Below are 17,839 nucleotides of genomic sequence, written 5' to 3'. Positions count from 1 at the left end.
TAAATACTAAGCATTGGCATCTTCTTTTCATCATTTCTTTTTACATTACGTAAATCGCCCTTTGGCTCTGAAAATCATCTCACAGATCCCTGGAGGGGGTCCAGAACCTGCAGTTCAGAACCCATGCTCTACTACCCCAATCCAATTTACCTCGTAAAATTAGTATATGCATGACCTGACCAATCGTCCTTGATGGTTATGGCTGCATTGTGAAACACGATGATGCACATTCAGAGAGGGAGGTGAAGACATGACTATCCATCTCTCCCCTTGAAATCCACACAGGCTCAGCAGAAAAACAAGTTCAGCAGTAAGGGAGAGATGGATAAATTCAGCATATGCTGTGGGAGTTTCATGTGGACTCTAACCTGATCTGGACGTTAAACCGAGCTGTGAGCAGTTGGTGTTTGTCTGTGAGACATTTCTCTTGGGTAGAAAAAAAACAAACAGTATAAACGGGAATAATTGAAAGTCAGATGCTAAGGTTTTGGTTAATCTGTTATTATTTTAAAAACCCACACTCATGTTTATATATAACTGATGTATCTTAATATGCATGAAATATATGGTGTTACTAATGCAACAGGTGCCATCAGCATTACCAAAACCACAGGAGCCGATGTGTTTGCCATAGTGTTCAGAGGAAGTCCTCATATCTCAGTGACATTGTTTGTCTTTTAAAATTACCCATATGAGTCGGGTTAAATCTGCACTAATCAATATTTTATTGATTAGTGAACAATGAGAGCAAGGACTATGTAACATGGAAGATTATGACAATCCCACTGAGAGTCAGAATTAACTCTGCAGTACCCCAGGTTCTCAGAAGTTGGTAAAGAACAAACCAGAGCTAATAAGAGTGTAGTGGACGCCAAAACAGGCAACTGTTTGCTAACACGTTAGCCATAGCACCTTAATAAGGTCATACAAATGTATGTGTGTCTATGTGTGTCATAATCAGTTGATTGAGTTCTGACCCCAGTTGACCACAAGTTTATGCCACTCAGACTTCTTGATTTGGTTTAGGAAAAGACCATGGTCACGAGGGGAGAAGCCATCGTTTTACACAAGGTTCATCTTACCCGAGATGAGGATGCTGCTCAGCCTGTGAAAACAGCTGTATGGTAACTGTGGTGATGTCATAGTGATGTCATCAGGGTTATCTTGACTTAAATGTAAAACAAAGTTTTTAACAAACCATGTTATAACCTGGGTATGTGGCATTTGAAAGCAGTGGGTTTTTAGGAGGCAGGAAGGGTCTCATGAAAGATGCTATTGAGTTGTATCATGGGAAATGTATGCCCCACCATTCTTTTTAAAATCTGTCTCTTGAGAGTCACTAACATTTTGAAAATGCAAAAGTAAACCACTGAAAAAAATCCTTTAAGCTAGGGAATCCTTTCCTTCATGTTTAAACAAACAACGGTGTTGAATGTTGGGGAGGGACCGATACAGACTGCTGTCTCCATCAAGGTCACACGCTTTGCACATACAATCATCCTCTTGAATTCTTTCTTATGCTACTTCTGCATATTCTACCTATAATGGACAGTCATTATTCACAGGCCCACAAGAGGATCTCATTAGGACAGCACCAACATACATGTAGGTCATTTTAAGCATTTTAGCAAATTCCCAATTCTGTCATTTTTCTGCATGAGGACAGTCTCAGTGTTGTCTAATGCCTGACAATTTGCTTTATACTGAAGGTGTTCTGTATGTTATGTTAGAAATAAAAGTACTATGAAAGTCCCAATTGTTTAAGTTCACACTTGCTGTAACATTTCAGTGCATTTAATACTGTACCTTTCTTGCATCATTATGCAAGAAGGGTTTAAGTCAGTTAAGATTATTTGACAAACCATTTAAGATCATTTGATTGAGTGTCTCTACAGAGACATTATTTACAAAGAAGAGTCACAACAACAAGCACATGCGCTCTGAGGGGTATCAAATGAAACAAATTGAAAAGCACTTTCATGGTGAACCCTTTTATTAGAAAAGTAAATTGTCCAACTCTAACCTCTTCAAAGACCCACCTTTATTATTAGTCCACAATTTTGATCCAGCAAACCTATGTGCATTTAAAACAGGAACCTGCATGAACAACCACTCTATATCACTACTACTTGGAAGAGGTGCATATCTTAAACAAACAAGAGTGATAATCAGCATTTATGCAAAGAGCTCTCCTTTACAGCACTCACTACTCAGCTTTTATCTTCTCTCTAAATGAGCTCTTACCACAAATCAAATTGTGTCTCTCTCTTATTCTGTGTATCCCACCCACACCTGCTATTGACACAAAAACATACACAGATGCACACAATAAATGCCAGCATTTTGCTCCTGATGTAACTGGATTATAAGTAGGCAACAAGCCTCATTCTCCCTCCTGCTCCCAGATCACTTTGACTTATCTGAGAAAACTGAGGAACAAGACTCAGATCAGAGTGAGATAGAGCTCATCTGTCTCAACACATTCACACGAGCGACATTGGATTAGCTGTCAAAATACATTCATTACGTCCTCAATATGTATTGGTTAAGACTCAATTTTTTGTGTTCTGAAGCATTATTTTGTGAAAGATTTTTTGCAGTATTTGCAGGGTTTCTGCGCAGATGAATAACAGACCCTCTGCAGAATTGCACGTTTTTAATTACAACAAAAAAGATAAAACACTTACAATTTCTTAGATTAGGCATTTTCAACTTAAATCAAATGATTTCAATTTTGACTCATAATTTAAACTCACCTATTTCTTTCAATAAATCTGCAATGATAGTTTCTTTTTTAAAAAAAGTCACCTTTAATGAGACACCTTAATAGTCAGACAGATGCACAAGACTCCTGCCAGCTCCAGCCACGTTTCTCTGTGTCCTCTTACAACAGAGGGCAATCCCTTACCAAAACACCCACTCTTATACACACACATACACACACACACACACACACACACACATACACACACAAGCCCTGACTGGGCTGTGAATGCAGCTCTAGCAACTCAGAGTAGCCCCTAAGGGTGTAGCTCTGCAGTGCAGTGGAAAGAGCAATATAACGGCCTGCTCTCTCTAACATTGGGGTCACAGTGTTTGCCTCACGAGGTGGCACTTTCTGCCACTCAGGCAAAAATCTGGACAAATCACCTCGCTGTCCTGAGAATTATTGCACAATGCAAGCAGAATATACAGCCCACTTTTGCTTTTTGCTTGCTTCTGCGTGTGCATGCTCAAAGTGGATGTGTGTATTTGCTGCTAAATGATGACATGTGTGATCATTGTCTGTGTGTCTCATTTGTTGACTGATTTGTTTTTTGGTCTTCTCTGGTTTTGGAGATAACCATGTATAACCAGATATGAATATTCCTAATGGCTTTTTAATGTCTTTCTAATTTGCCCTTTAAAGGGCTCTAATGGAGTGTCGCCATGTTTTCACAGAGGGAAGGAACAGTGGATTTGACTCATTTACTGGTTACCTTTGAGCCTGCACGAAAGCAAACAGAAGCATTACACTTCTTCAGAACTTCTGCTGTTGTTAAAAACATACCCTGATATTTAACTCAACAGTCTGTGTAGCTCCATTGTATTTGGCTGTCAGATATGGAATAACCCACATGTCTGACAGAGGTTCCCAGGGTTTGAGCTTCAGAGTGAATCTGAGAGGTTATGTGGGATGAAAATGAACATTTAAGGGAAGATTGTAGGAATGAATACAGGCCAGATCAATCCCTGGTTAACATTGAGGGATTTAGACACGAGGGCGTCACTCTGAAAGATATAGCAGAGTATAAAAGGTTAGAATGAGATATTACATAGCACTTTTTTTTTCTTTTTTTTTTTTCATTGCATAGTTGCCGTTGTTATCTGGATTCTAACTGGATACAGAAGTACCCCATACATTTTGTTATTAAATTGAATAATTAGATATTTTGGAACATATACTAGGTGAGAAGATTGATCCCACTTTCACGGTTGTATGCTGAATATGAAGCTACAGCCAGTAGCTGGTTACCTTAGACCCAGAAAGAAATAGTTCAGTATACCACCCCTTATGAAAGTACAACATGTCATTGTTACGGGTCCATTTTTATACGGATTGAATAAACAGTACAATGAATTAATTAGTATTAATTGTGATAATTTGTGAGCTTTTTTCGCTTTGGACAGAGCCAGGCTAGCAGTGTGGCTCTGTTTCTAGTCTTTGGGCCAATTGACAATAAGCATATCTCCTAAAACATTGAAGGTTGTGCTGATCGGTACATATGACAGTGAAAAAATAAAGAGAGGAGATGCAGTCTCTAAATACTTTGGCAGTTGCATACTGCAATGTCTTCTTACTAAACGAATCGGCCGATAATATCTGTCCTGCTCTAGTACATGGATGCATACAGTTCCATGTACATATCTTTAACGTGTAACACAGCGGTCATTGTGTGTGTCTGAGAGTGTAGTTAGTGATAGGAGGAGTGAGCCATATGAGGGTTAATAATGCGTGAGCCTGATTGTTTTATTGGCGGAGCTGGCCTCAGGACTCACGTGGGTGCTCTATGTGTGTTTGCTTATGTATGTATGTGTAAGAAAGAGGGAGGTGTGCAGAAAGAAATCCTGTACAGTATAACGATATATACGTGTCTTTAGTAATAGCGCATTTAGTTCGCTGCATTTCCTCTTCTGTTACGATAAAACATACGTGTTAGTTAACAGTAGTAATCATTGCCAGGGAAAGTGTGTGTGAGTGAGAGCGTGAGGGGAAAGGTGTGAGCTGAGGTTGATTGCAAAGCCATTTCCCAAGGCTTTGTCGCGCTCTGTTAGCTGAAGAGTTCCATTTCAAAGACAATTTGTCTACTGCTGAGCACTTTGGCAACGAACGGCCTTGTGGTGAAGAAAGTCTGTCATCTCGTGCGTCTGTGTGTGTGTGTGTGTGTGTGTGTCTGAGGAACTTCTAGCTGCATGTGTGCATTCTGTGCACATGAGTTATGTGTCAGTGAACATACAAGAGCAATTTATCAATACTTTTGCTTATAAATGGTTACAGTATATATGTGTATGTGTGTGCACACACACATACACATATATACTGTAACTGTTTGTGTACATAGAGAAGTAGTGCACTAGAGCTCGTAAATCAGTCACTTATGACATTAACACAGATGCAAGTCCTTTCCAATCACCATCCACTAGTCATCAGTGGCCGGCTGAGTGACCACATTAACAGGGTCGTGATCTACTCTTTGGCTTGTTTTCAAGGCACTGCTTGCTTGGCTGTTTGCCGACAAGATTTTTGGAGAGGTCCTCCATCATCTTTAGAACTCAGGCCAACAGGAGCTGCTGCTGTTGCAGTTAGCTACGCATGCATCCACTCAGGGTCAGAACATATGCATAGGAAGTAACTGTGGGTCTGTTTTCACAACATTTTCTTTTTCTTTCAGCACCTTTATCACATCTTTTACAGACAACACAGAGTCTACTTTCTTTCACTGAACATATCTTTGACAAACTTTAAATGAAATGTGTTTTTGACCATATCATTATGTTCTTCTGTCTCATTGATAGCTGTACTGTCACAGTCTCAGTCTCTGATGTCCTTTAGATTAGTTAGTCTTGTTTTCACCTTTTTTTTTTCTTTCCATGTAATTGGTAGTTGGTATTGTTGCTCATTTGTACATGTTTGGATCCAACTTGACATAACTGAAGTATTATTTATTCTGTAGAAATACACTTACGTATGTTTTCAGCCAAAAAACATAAATTACTGTTATACTAATTTCTCTATATGTTTTCTTAGCAGACATCAGGTGTCCAGTGGAGTTATACAATGTATGCTACAAATACAGTGTATCGTATCTCTTGTCTGTGTGTGTCTATGGGGCTGTCTGTCAGAGGGATGCCTGGAACTGCAAAAATATAGGACCAAAATAAACAGTAAAGACAACTTGTCTGCAAGACAGAGTGTAGTTGATGTTCTGGTGCTATATGGTTACAACTGCTTACTTATTTCACTTTCTTTTTCTCTCAGGTATGCTGTTCTGCGGGACCCAGCAGCCTGGCTGAGTGTGAACCCAGTCAGAGGGACTGTCAACACTTCGGCCGTGCTGGACCGTGAGTCGCCATATGTCCATGACAATAAATACACAGCTGTCTTCATTGCCACAGATAACGGTGAGTGTCAGATACCCGACTGCATGAAAATGCTAAAAGATAATGAGACACACACAGTATGTGACATATTATAAATAATTTGTGAAACCTTTAGATCAATACAAGGCAATTTTGCTACTACTATTACAGATCAAATGACACAGCTAGCTAAATAAAGGGGTTTGAAATGACCAAAACTTATACCTGGTAGATATTTCCCAGAAAATGATTTGATGCACAAAAAGTGTTAAAGGTTTGTTTGGATCAAATAAGTGAAATGCTGCACTGTTTGTCTGGACAGTGATAGGCCTGGTCGATAAAATGACAAAAAATGAAAAACAGTATGAATGTTCCATTTATACTGTTCAAATAAAAAGTGTAATATCATCGCAGCACCAGAAGTGTCAAGAAAAATATAAAGCTCACATCAACTACTTCAACTTCACCCTGATCCAAAGTGTGAAATGTTTTTCAGGGTAAAGGTGTGATAAAGATTCCACTCCACACAGTGGCAATGAGCCATCAAGACTTCCTACAATAGATTTACTGTCATTTGCATTATACAAAGAATTCATGGAGGGTGAGTGTCCGTGCAGAACCGTCTAAGTAAACAGATAAAAAGCAGAAACAAAGCCTGCCTGTGCATTCTTGGAAGGGACTGACCCTGTCTGTTAGTTTCACCGGGCCACAGTGAAACTGCCATTATCCTGTGGTGACAATGGGATGGCCTTAAGTGGCACTGTTTCTGTCAGACCATATGGTCACTGGTTGGCAGTGTCAGTGGAGCTGCTGCTCTGAGACTTTCCAAGGCACAGCTGAAAGTGTCAAGAGCCCCAGCACATCTCTCCTTTTTCTTTTGGCTTCTCCCTTCCCTGTGTCTCTCTGTCTCTTTGTCCCTTTGCCCCCCCCCCCATCTCCCATCTCTCTCTCTCTCTCTCTGTCTTGCTCTCAGTCTCTCTCCCTCTCCCTATCAATCTATCTGGTCTCCTGTGCTCAGGGAGATTCTGACAGATCCATTAGAGGGACTGAAAGATTCTATTAGTAGGCAGCAGAATAGCACTGTTGTGCTGGTGAATTTGGCAGCCTTAGAAAGATGAGCGTCTGAAAGAGGAGTAATGATGAGGCAGGGGGAGAAGGTGGAGGGAGTGGAAGGGTCAGGGGAAGAAGAGAAAGGAAGGGACATAAGAGGAGATAACAGGAAAAAGATATAGAACCAGGAAAGTGGGTAAGGAACAGGTGGAAAAGATAAATGAAGATCATGAGTGGACAGGAAGTTTAGTGTTGGAGCCAGAAGAGGCAGGCTAAGAAGATACTGTACAGCTTGATGTATATGTAAAGTTTCAAGCTACTCATTGAAACTCTTATATATCTGCTTAAAGGAAATACTTTAACATTTTGGTAAATACACTTACTGAGAGCTTGAAGAGAAGATTGACAAAAGTCTCACATCTATATGGTAAATATGAAACTGCAACCAGCAACAGCTTAGCTTAGCACGAAGACAGGAGGAAACAGCTCGTTGGACTCTGTCTAAAGTTAACAAAATCCACCTTTCGATATCTCTAGAACACACTGATTAAAACATAAGATCTCATTTGTTAATCAAAAATCCTGGTGTAAAATTCACAGCATAACTTTGAGCTGAATTCAGAATGATAACATACAATACAATCGCAACACTAACATGTTTAGGCAGATTTAAAATTTACCATGTTCCCCATTTCAGTTTTAGCTGACTAATACTAAACAAGGTTGTAGAAGTACATCTGAAGTTGATGGGGATGTCATTAGTTTTGCAGGTAGCCTACTTATTAACCAAACTATTGGACAAATTTTAATTTTGACCTGATTATGGCGCTTTATGAAAAGTCAGAATATCACAGTTCATCACAGGGGAAATGAAAGGCTGTACCTAACTGCATGGCAGTCCATTCAATAGCTGTTGAGACATTTCACTCAAAACCACGAATGTCAAAATCATGGTGGCGTCAGTGGAAAACTCGAGGGATCACCAAAGTTAGATGGATACATAACCTGGAAAAGAAGAATGAAAAAACAAAAATCTGTGCAAACTCATCCAGTAGATGTTGAGCTATTTCACGAGGTAAGTGAAAAGTCTGACCTGCTAGTGGCTCTAGAGATGAAACATCTGGAAACCATGAATGACAATACATCCAATGCTTGTCAATACATTTTACCAGAAAACAAAAATGCCATCTTTTTGGTGTTGCTAGAATAGAAGTCAGAGGATCACCAAAATCATTAGGATTCAAATTCTGGGGGTTGTGAATAGATGTCCAAATGTTATGGTAATCCATCTTGTAATTGTTGAGATATTTCAAAATGGACCAAAGGGATGGACCGACTAACTGTGCCATCCACACCTTGTCTATTTATGTCTAAGAGCTAAGATTAGACTGTCCATGTTGACTCTAGCTCTCTACTCTTCTACCTACACAGACATAAACAAGGAGAACCATAAAGTTCCTGCACCAAGATCTTTAACACCCAACCTGTATTGATGCCTGTGCATGTGGTGCGTGTGCATGGCTGAAATGTGAGCAGAATACCGATATCGGCTCGACCCCGTCCTCGCCTCTTTCACCGGACACTCTGTCAATGACAGGACAAATTTGCTCCTTTTCCACAGTGATCTGTGCAGTGATTGTATGATAACCCACCTATGTAGACTACAAACAGGATATCAGCTGACCCTTAGATCTTCACCTTTAAGTGGAGACATCAGATGAATATATGTCTATACTGCACTGGAGAGGAGGAAGGTGAGAGTAATAGACTTTTGTCAAACAGAAAGGGAGGAGGTCAGAGGAGAGCCATATATGACAAGTACCTGTACACAAAGGAGAATTGAGAAAGCATGTTCTGGAATAAAAAGAAAACTGATTGAAAGAAACAGATCTTTAAGGGAGGTTAGAGAGAGGTCTTTAATAGCATAACATTACATTTATGTACAGTTTTTCTAGGTGTATTTCATCACACATGATCCTAAAAATCAACCATGAAATTAGATTTTTGCCTGCTGAATATTTGCCAGTAATCTTAACTCTTGTGTGTAACTGAAGGCCTGAGAGTGTGTCAGAAATAAGGATTTTGTCCTTTGTCACGGGCTGTCCCGTGGCCAGTTTAAGCCAATTTGACCTTATGTACTAGCTTGAAACGGGAAGTATACTCTTGGTGAATGTTTTGCATGGTTAGCAACAGATTGACTGTAGCTCTTGGTGAGGGCAGGTCAGCTGGAGCAGCTCTCCAGGCAGCAACAGATGGTGAACGATGGAGCGGACATACTACAGGGAGGGAAGGAAGGAAGCTGGGATCAGGGAAGAGAGACTAAGACGGTAGACACAAATAGCACAAAGGACAAAGGGGGAAGAAAAGAAAAAAGAAAAGAAAAGTGTAGAGAAGAGAAGAGAAGAGAAGAGAAGAGAAGAGAAGAGAGGAAGATCTGGGGGTGTAACAAGGCAGTGAAGAAATAATAATGTTGATATCAGGGTTAGGTTTATTTCTGGACATTGTCTCCCTCCTCGCATCATGTGTGTCTGAGTTAATAGCTGAAAAGCCACAGCCCAGTTTTGCCTGGGCAGCTGCACCTGGCATTTTGTTGGAGCAATATTGTTTGAGGAGATTTTTGAGTTCCAACCTGAGCAGAGGGCTTGATAGGCTGTTTATATAAACTCTCAGCAGTAGCTGCTGGTTTTGCACGCCAACAAATTCTCTTCTGCTCTCTGATTCCCCACCGGGACACCAGCTGTTCCCGCATCTTACCCCCTTTCCTTTCCTTCACATTAGTTTTTGTATTCAGTGTTGGCAGATCTGTGTGTTGGTGTGTGGCAGGATTGTAGTTGTGTGTTCATCCTGGTTTTTAATGTCTTTGTCCTGGTACACGCAGTGCCTCCCTAGCCTGCCCCTGCGTATCCACTCACTACATTATGTTGTGGTTCAATGTTTTCTCCTGCTCCTCATTTAAATGTTAAACCGCCTCCTGGTGGGAGCCATTTGTCATTGGGAGGCATGAATACATTATGAAAGCCCCAGTTGTATGAAATACGGTTGCGCACACACATACACACACATATGCAGTCTTCAGTGTCTGCTGCCACCAATCCTCCGATTAAAAACTCCTAAGTTATGCACAACAGAGTCGAGCAGTGTTTGCTTTGAACACATGGACGTACGGAGGAGAGACCTCCATTTGGACCAGAACTGATGGTGTTTGTGTGTGTATCTATCTGTATCACAGTGAGACAACCTTCACACAGACAAAGAGAGCTTTGTTAATTACAGGAATATTAAGTATTACATACACATAGAGTCAGACCAAGCAGTGTGATAAGTCTCGGTATTCATCACAGTCAGATCACATCCCCTCTGGTTTAAATCAAAAGCAGCAGGCAAAAGGAGAGACAGGATGCTGAATTCTAATGGGTCACAGAACAAAACTCTTTGGTGCTCAGATAGATGTAAAATTAAATAGGACTGTGTGTGTGTGTGTGTGTGTGTGTGTGTGTGTGTGTGTGTATGTGTATGTGTATGTGTTTCCATGTTTGTGCAGTATGTGTGCATCTGTCCATCTCTCTGTGACAGGTCTGCATAATAGGTTCATCATCTCTTCTCTCAAAAGAGGCAAAAGACTGACAGTGTTAGCCAGCTGTCAGCAGCAGAGATTGCCTCTGTGTGTGTGTGTGTGTGTGTGTGTGTGTGTGTGTGTGTGTGCGTGTGTGCATGTGTGCGTGTGTGCGCGCGCACCTTTGTGTGTCTCTACATGTGTCCGTCTTTGTGTGTGATGTCTGCCGCTGTGCTGCCTCATTGCTATACTAAGTGCTGGGAACCAGTGTGCTGCTCATTGCAGTAATGGGCTGAGTAATTTCCCTGTTTCAGGCCAGCCCAGATACAATGGTTTTACTGCTAAGTGTCTGTCATGTCCCCAGCACACTGTGAGGCAGCCTGGCAGGCTAAATGCAGAGAGATAGGCTCATGTTGTGTCTTTAGAAGGCTGTGATCAGGCCGCCTCAAACTACAGCAGGGAAATAATAAAGCATGATGAGCCAATGTGTCAGTCCAGCGTGCTCAGGTCCTCTGGCCAAGAATAGAATAGAGCAGAATAGTCTTTTAGCTTTCCAGCTCCAGCTTTTTACTGCACCCTGATTTAGTTATTGATGAATCAATATTTGATTAATAGGGGATCAGCTGTTAGCAGATAGAGGCATAGAGAATGCTAGAAATCCGCAGTGACTGCCCTCTGTAACTTTCCAAAGAATCCATTATACTAGAGTCAAGATAGCAAGAGCTAAAGAGGTGACTGTGTCTAATAGATGGGAAATATAGTCATGGAAGGCTCAATGTGGAGGCTACAAAATGAGAAACATTCAAGAAGATGAGACAAGCTCAAGTGCCAAGGTAGAAAGAGATGTGAAAGTGATAAGAATGATATGACAAAGAACTCAAGTGAAATGTTTTTGGAGGAAAGTAAGACTTATGCCAGGTTCAGACGCACAATATTCTGTCTGTTGCTATGGTCACTGTGTCAGAATAGGTGATTATAGCGTCATAAATTCTAGCCGTGACTTATCCGACGTGACAGACTATACACTGGTCCCCTACCAGTGATAGCTTGCCGTCTTCATGACGTGTGATGTCGTCCAGCATAAGAAGATCAGAGGCTTTGGGAGACAGCATTTGACCGAAGCAGCGTTAAGTGAATGCTGGAAGTGTTTACTCACCCCTTTCTCTTCTTAAGGTTGCTTTCACTCCACTTCTAGCTCCCTCTTGTCAATCCCTTCATAGAGACAGCCACCAAGGAAAGCAGGTTAACTACTGTGATGAAATGTGTTCTTGCCCAACCAATCAATTATGACCCTGTGTAGCTGTGGGTTGGGGTGATGCCAGGGTAGGGGCAGGTTGCAGAGTTGGAAATCGAGGCATCTTGACCCAGGGTAATGGTAGTGTAATGGGATATGCTCTGGATAGTGCAGAAGATCACAGCTCAACACTGTCTTGCCTTCTGTGTCCTCCCCCATCTTGCTGCACTGCCTCATTAACCCCAAATACACAGCGTCTTTCCCACTTACACCTCCCAGCACTGTCTCTCTCTTCCTGTCCCTCTCTGACTGCCTTTGTCTTTCATTTCTCAACTTGTAGGGGAACCTCTGGGGGAGATCGCCACCTTGTAAACAGGTTTGCGTTACATCTGTGATTAAAGAATACCTTTGTTCAGCTTTGCCAGGCAAGAAATGTCTCTCTCTCTTGTTGGCTGTTATCAGACCCTGCCTCTTGTGTCCTTGGAATACTGATTCATCCACAGATCAGAAGTTATCGCTGCGCCTGGCACACTAAAATAAACACTACCCACTCAGCTAGAGAGCCTCAGTCTGAATGCAGTGATACCAGGGTACTTATTTTGTAAAATACTGAAACTACTGGTTATGTGGAAAGTGAATGTATTCAATATGATTAAAATTTAAAAAGAGCCCCCCACCTCCTCATCCAGCACATTTCTATCAGGACTTTCCAAAAGGGCGTCCTCTGTGTAGATATGGACAGCTTTAGGTGTAGATTTAATGACAGGGATCCAAATGGAATGAGATGAGTGGGTAGTGGAGATGGAGACTGATGGATAATGAAATGAATGAAGTGAAATGATGGAATTAGGCAAACATGATGGACAATTTCTTTAAGGAAAGTATGTAATTTGAGCAACACTGGAAATCTGTCAGAGGCTTCATACCTGATGAAGACTTTAAGGCACCATCTGTGCATGTCGTGTGTATTTATCTGTCTGGGCTGTATGGTGGCAGTGGTGGGAGTGTGGTGTGCAGGACTAGAAGGGTTTTTTAATCACACAGTTGCTGTAAAGGCCCCAATATGAAAGAGCTTTCATGTAGGAACTGGCACGTATAAACACAGATAGTAACAAGTATCAGGTCACCCAGTTTACACCTGGTGCTAAAATGTGATCTGTATGTGGATACATTCTCTGTATACTGACGGCCAATTCACAGAGCTTTGCATTTGAATGTGGTATTAATAAGTTTGCTGGCCACCTTGATTCTGCTGCATTGTCACAATGTGTAGATGTTACTATTATGTGGACAGTGTACAAATTCAAACTCTTTACCACAAAGAAACAGACGTCACTTGAGATGATGCTTCAGAGGAAATGACGTTTCATTTCTCCAAAACTGTGCTTTCTCATTTCCTCTCTCCTCATATCTTTTCTTTGCATCTCTCGTCTCATCTTCAGTGGAAAGGATTACGATGAAAATGGATGGAAAAGATGCAGGTGAAAAAAACATGGATGCAATTAAGTGAATTGGGATCTACCCAGTGTTACTTATTATAGTAGGAACAACACAGGTGTTACTAAGATTAATGATGTTTCTGTTTGACTTAGTTGTCCCAGTTAGTCATAACAGTGTGGCAGTCAGCTAGCATGCGCAACACCAGGACCCTGAAACCAAAGCAGCTCAATGGAATTCAGCCATCCTTTATTTTTTATTATTTACACCTGTGCTTCTTCTACTCTGACATGTTAAAATGTCCTCTGTAAAAGAGGCCTAAACACAATCTGGTAATTAGGAGCATGAGTGTAAGCAGGGAGAAAACAGGTGCCTGTATTGGACCTATAATCATTTTGAATGCGTAATTAATTTTGTTGTATTGCTGTTTGCACAAAGGAAAGCGAACTACAGTAACATATGAGTAAAATCGGTACACAGCAGCTTTTTATGTTTCAGATTGGCCCAGTAGGCCATTTGATCCTCCTTAAGTGCAATGACTAGTGTGAGTTTAACAAACTTACTAATTAAAGTTGTTTCACTTGGATTATTCATTTTCATGTGACACCTTATCTCAGTAAAAAATCCTGTACCAAGCTCTGGGAGCAGACCAAAACAAGAAATCTTCCAAGGAAAGCAATTTTGGCGTTTAATTAGTGCAGAATAGCTTGCAGTGTAAGTCTACTTTAAGCCGTATCAATACCCTCCCTCTCCCATCACTTGGTGTATTAGCCAGCAACTGATAACCCAAACTCTATTCTGAAAGTAATTTGCCAGACTAGCAGCGATGCACCTGTCCCCAGCACCACGTCTCTCCCTGAAGTCATCTCTCTTAATGACTTGTGCCTATTGTAATTGGCTCTGGCTGGTTTCATTTACAGTTCTGATCAGCCAATCAGATTAGTCGGGTGTCATGTGATAGTGTTTGCTGAAGCCCTGAGGAGACTGATGAGTGATGGGACAGAATGGAGTGGGTTATCTGACGGGAGTTTTAACAAGGTCTGGGACTTAGACAGATAGAGAGGAACAGGAAAACACCAAAAACCAGATAGAATACTGTATCCTTCAGCATTACAGTGAGTGCACACAATGGTAGAAGTAGCTGCTCTTTAAATGAAATGCACTGGCCAGAGGAAAGTGAAATGGCATATACAACTCTCTGTGGTTTGAAATACTGATTTCACCCCTGACATTAATTCATAAGCCATTAAGTATCAGGAAATATCAGAAGCATCATGTTTTTAGAGTCTGTTGTCTGTCAGTATTGTTGTTTTTGACTAGAAGCTGATAAGAACTTAACTCCCTCTGTACTGAAAGGGGGGTAAAAAAAAATTTACAAAATCTGATTAAATAAAAAAAAAAAAAAAAAAAAATGTAAAGTTAAAAACATCTTCTGTAAATGTCATGTCTGAAAGTGTTTTTTTTTTTTTTTTAATTGGTTGCTTTCCTATCTTTCCTGTTTTGCTTCCAAAGAAAAAGTTAACTTCACCTAACTCCGGGTTCAGTGTGTAGGACTTTGTAACATCTAGCGGTGATGTTGCACCAAACTGAATACCTGTGAAATGCAAAAAACACAAAAGACCCTCTCTAGAGCCACAGTTTGGTTTTTCCATTCTGGGCTACCGTAGAAACACGACATGGTACATGGTGGACTCCATGGAAGAGGACCTGCTCCCTCTGTAGATAAAAAGCTTATTCTAAGGTGACAAAACAAAATGATTCTTAGTTTCAGGTGATTATACACTGATGAAAACAAACTGACAAATCTTATATTCAGCTCATGCCATATTCTGCCAATAGATCACGTCATCACACTGGACCACACTGTTAATTTTTACTTATACTTACATTTTACTTTACCTTTTCCCTGATATAAAACACATACAGTATATTGCCTTTTTGCCTCTTATCACACATATATGTTGTTGTGTTTCTGATTTGTGTCGTTTGTTATTCGGTGTGTTTCTGTGTGCAGTTTCACTTTCTGTGCTGTGATTTGTCTTTGTGATAGCTGTATAATTCTGGTCTGCGCTCGCTGTGGAAACATATTTCACAACTGGCAACTGTACAATACAATGTTGTTCAACACAGGAAAAAGAAGTACCCCAGTGTGGTAGTATACAGATCTCAAAATCATGTGCACTCACTGTGGCCCATGCTGCAGCTGAATGTGCTTGAATCAAGTCGTGTAACAGTTCAAACAAGAACGGACTCGGGAATCTCTTACAGTTGACAAAGAGAAATGGGGAAATTCAGCAGTGCATGTCAACCTTGTGTATTATGGCTCAGCATTGTGCTGTTCCTGTGTGTGTAGGGAGTAAAGGAGTATGGTTTTTTGTGTTTAGCAGCAGACAGTGTAAAGTGATGGGGAAAAGATTTAACTACATTCCAGGACATTTCATATGTTCATTTGATTTCCAAAAATAATTTCCCTTCAAAGGTCCTGTTGTTCTGCTCTCATCTCCTCCCTTTCTCATTTTAGATTTGCCCTTCATTTATCTTTTCTTTCTCTCCTCTATTACCTTGTAGTGGTCCACCTGTGAATTAGTCTTCCTGACTGTTTAGCTGCAGCATGATGTATTGTGACATTTTCCAATGAGCCATTCTTCATGCACAAGTCTTGCTCCTGGCTTCCTCTAGTCCCTGCTTGTTGTTATTTCATTTCCTCCATCATCTACTTTTATGTGACTGACTTAAATAATCATAGTAATAACAATGCTGAATATTTGTTGCCAAGGGCATCATCCACTGGTTGTTTGTAAGATGTCCTGGTATTTAATGGTTATTCTAATGAGAAAAAGAAGTTTAGCCAGATGACAACAGTCTTTTTTCAGCTTTGTTCTTGGTGACAAACTCTACTAGTGGACTTTTTTATTCCTATGAATTCACTGGTGGCCAGAGCACTTGGCAGACTTATTTCACATTATGAAAAACTGATCCACTGTATGACTTGAGAAAATGAGAAAGGAACTTGCTCCCCTCCATCACCTCATATCATAAAACTCCACTACAATGACAAAAGAATGGAAGACCTAACAGATCATGGGTTTTATTCCCACCACACCATGCAACAACAGTGAGAAGAAAAAAGCAGACAACAGAAAGAAAAAATAAAAAGATACAGAGGGAGACAGTCAGACAGACAGAGAGCATTAGCCTAAAGCCAAGGTATTGGGAGCAAAAGAGTGTTTGGGGGTAGATAGAGAGATATAAAGAGAAAACAGAAAGAGAGAAAAAGAAAGCTCAGTTTGTAGCCTGTAGCTGTGGATTAGACCTGACGGCCCCAGGAGTCAATCAGTCTGCTTGCTCCTCTCATCTCAGAGCATGCGGGAGAATAACGGGGCTGTATAACTGCCAGCCAGGGGCAGGTTGAGGTGTCTGGAGTAGTGCTGGACAATGGAGATGGAGCAGGAGGACAAAGCCTTTAAGAAGAGGGTGGAGGTGATGAAGGTTGCTTTTGAAAAATTTCTTTGACTTACATCTTTGTTTCATGCATCCTACACACATTGTGTTCTGCAAGACTTGGATGCTGCAGCCTAAAAATATTGTAATATTGGTCTAAATATTACAATAGCACAAATACAAAGTATCTGTGAAACCCGTCATAAACTCGTAAGTTTATTGCAAGTTATATCCATTTTTAGCCATGATCGTGCTGTGGATTACAAACCGCCTGGAATCATTTCCATTTTCACCACCTGCTCTTTATCTTTAGTCGGTAATATTTTGATATTTGCATTCTTTTTTGTGTTTATTCCTATGACATGTGTAATTGAGGTGTGTGTGTATGTGTCTGAATGTGAGTGTGTGTGTTTCTCTTTGCAAGTGGACATTATGTAAATTTGATTAATATTTTTATATTTACGTATTGAAAGTTTATTCCATGATGCAGGGCCAGCTCAGCTCATTTTTTGTGTTCAACAGATTACTGACTTCACAATAGGATAAAATTAAATCAGCCGTTTTAAGAGTTTAATACTTCTCAATATCCTGGAAGCATAACAATTTATGGGTGACGTGTCCTTGAGTTTTCCGTACATTATAAATATACAATTTAAAGATGTTATTATCAACGTTTGCAATCTAAAAAAAAATGGATCACATGACAATGTATATTTGAGAGGGGTCACTCATGCTCACACATACATCAGAGAGGTATCACCAGACTCTGCAGTTCCCCTCGGTAGTTCTGAGGCTTTGTTTACAACAAAAAGGTTCTGATAAACTGACTGTACGCTACTGCTCAGCTCCAGCAGACAGACAAAATTAGCAACTAGGTGGTGCAGCTAAAACGTCAGATATATCCTCCTTGCTGGTGGAGACCAAAAACAGAGCTAAAAGAAAGTAAATATTGTACTTACATTATGCAGGTGGCCAGACACTTGACTCCAACTGAATGTTGCTCC

At 40.6% G+C, this 17,839-nt stretch overlaps 1 protein-coding gene across 1 annotated transcript in view; it reads left to right on the top strand.

The window, feature by feature from the left end:
- Positions 1 to 17,839, top strand: part of cdh13 (cadherin 13, H-cadherin (heart)) — a 337,845-nt gene that overhangs the window by 299,435 nt on the left and 20,571 nt on the right. Inside the window, exon 11 of the mRNA XM_076732809.1 lies at positions 6,020 to 6,162. Coding sequence (XP_076588924.1) covers positions 6,020 to 6,162 — 143 coding nt within the window. The remainder of the gene's footprint in view (positions 1 to 6,019; positions 6,163 to 17,839) is intronic.

This window comes from Chaetodon auriga, chromosome 6 (genome assembly GCF_051107435.1).
Source record: "Chaetodon auriga isolate fChaAug3 chromosome 6, fChaAug3.hap1, whole genome shotgun sequence".
In the NCBI taxonomy this organism is placed as follows: Eukaryota; Metazoa; Chordata; class Actinopteri; order Chaetodontiformes; family Chaetodontidae; genus Chaetodon; species Chaetodon auriga.
The sequence above is the reverse complement of the archived record's forward strand: the minus strand, read 5'-3'. Positions and strand labels throughout refer to the sequence as shown.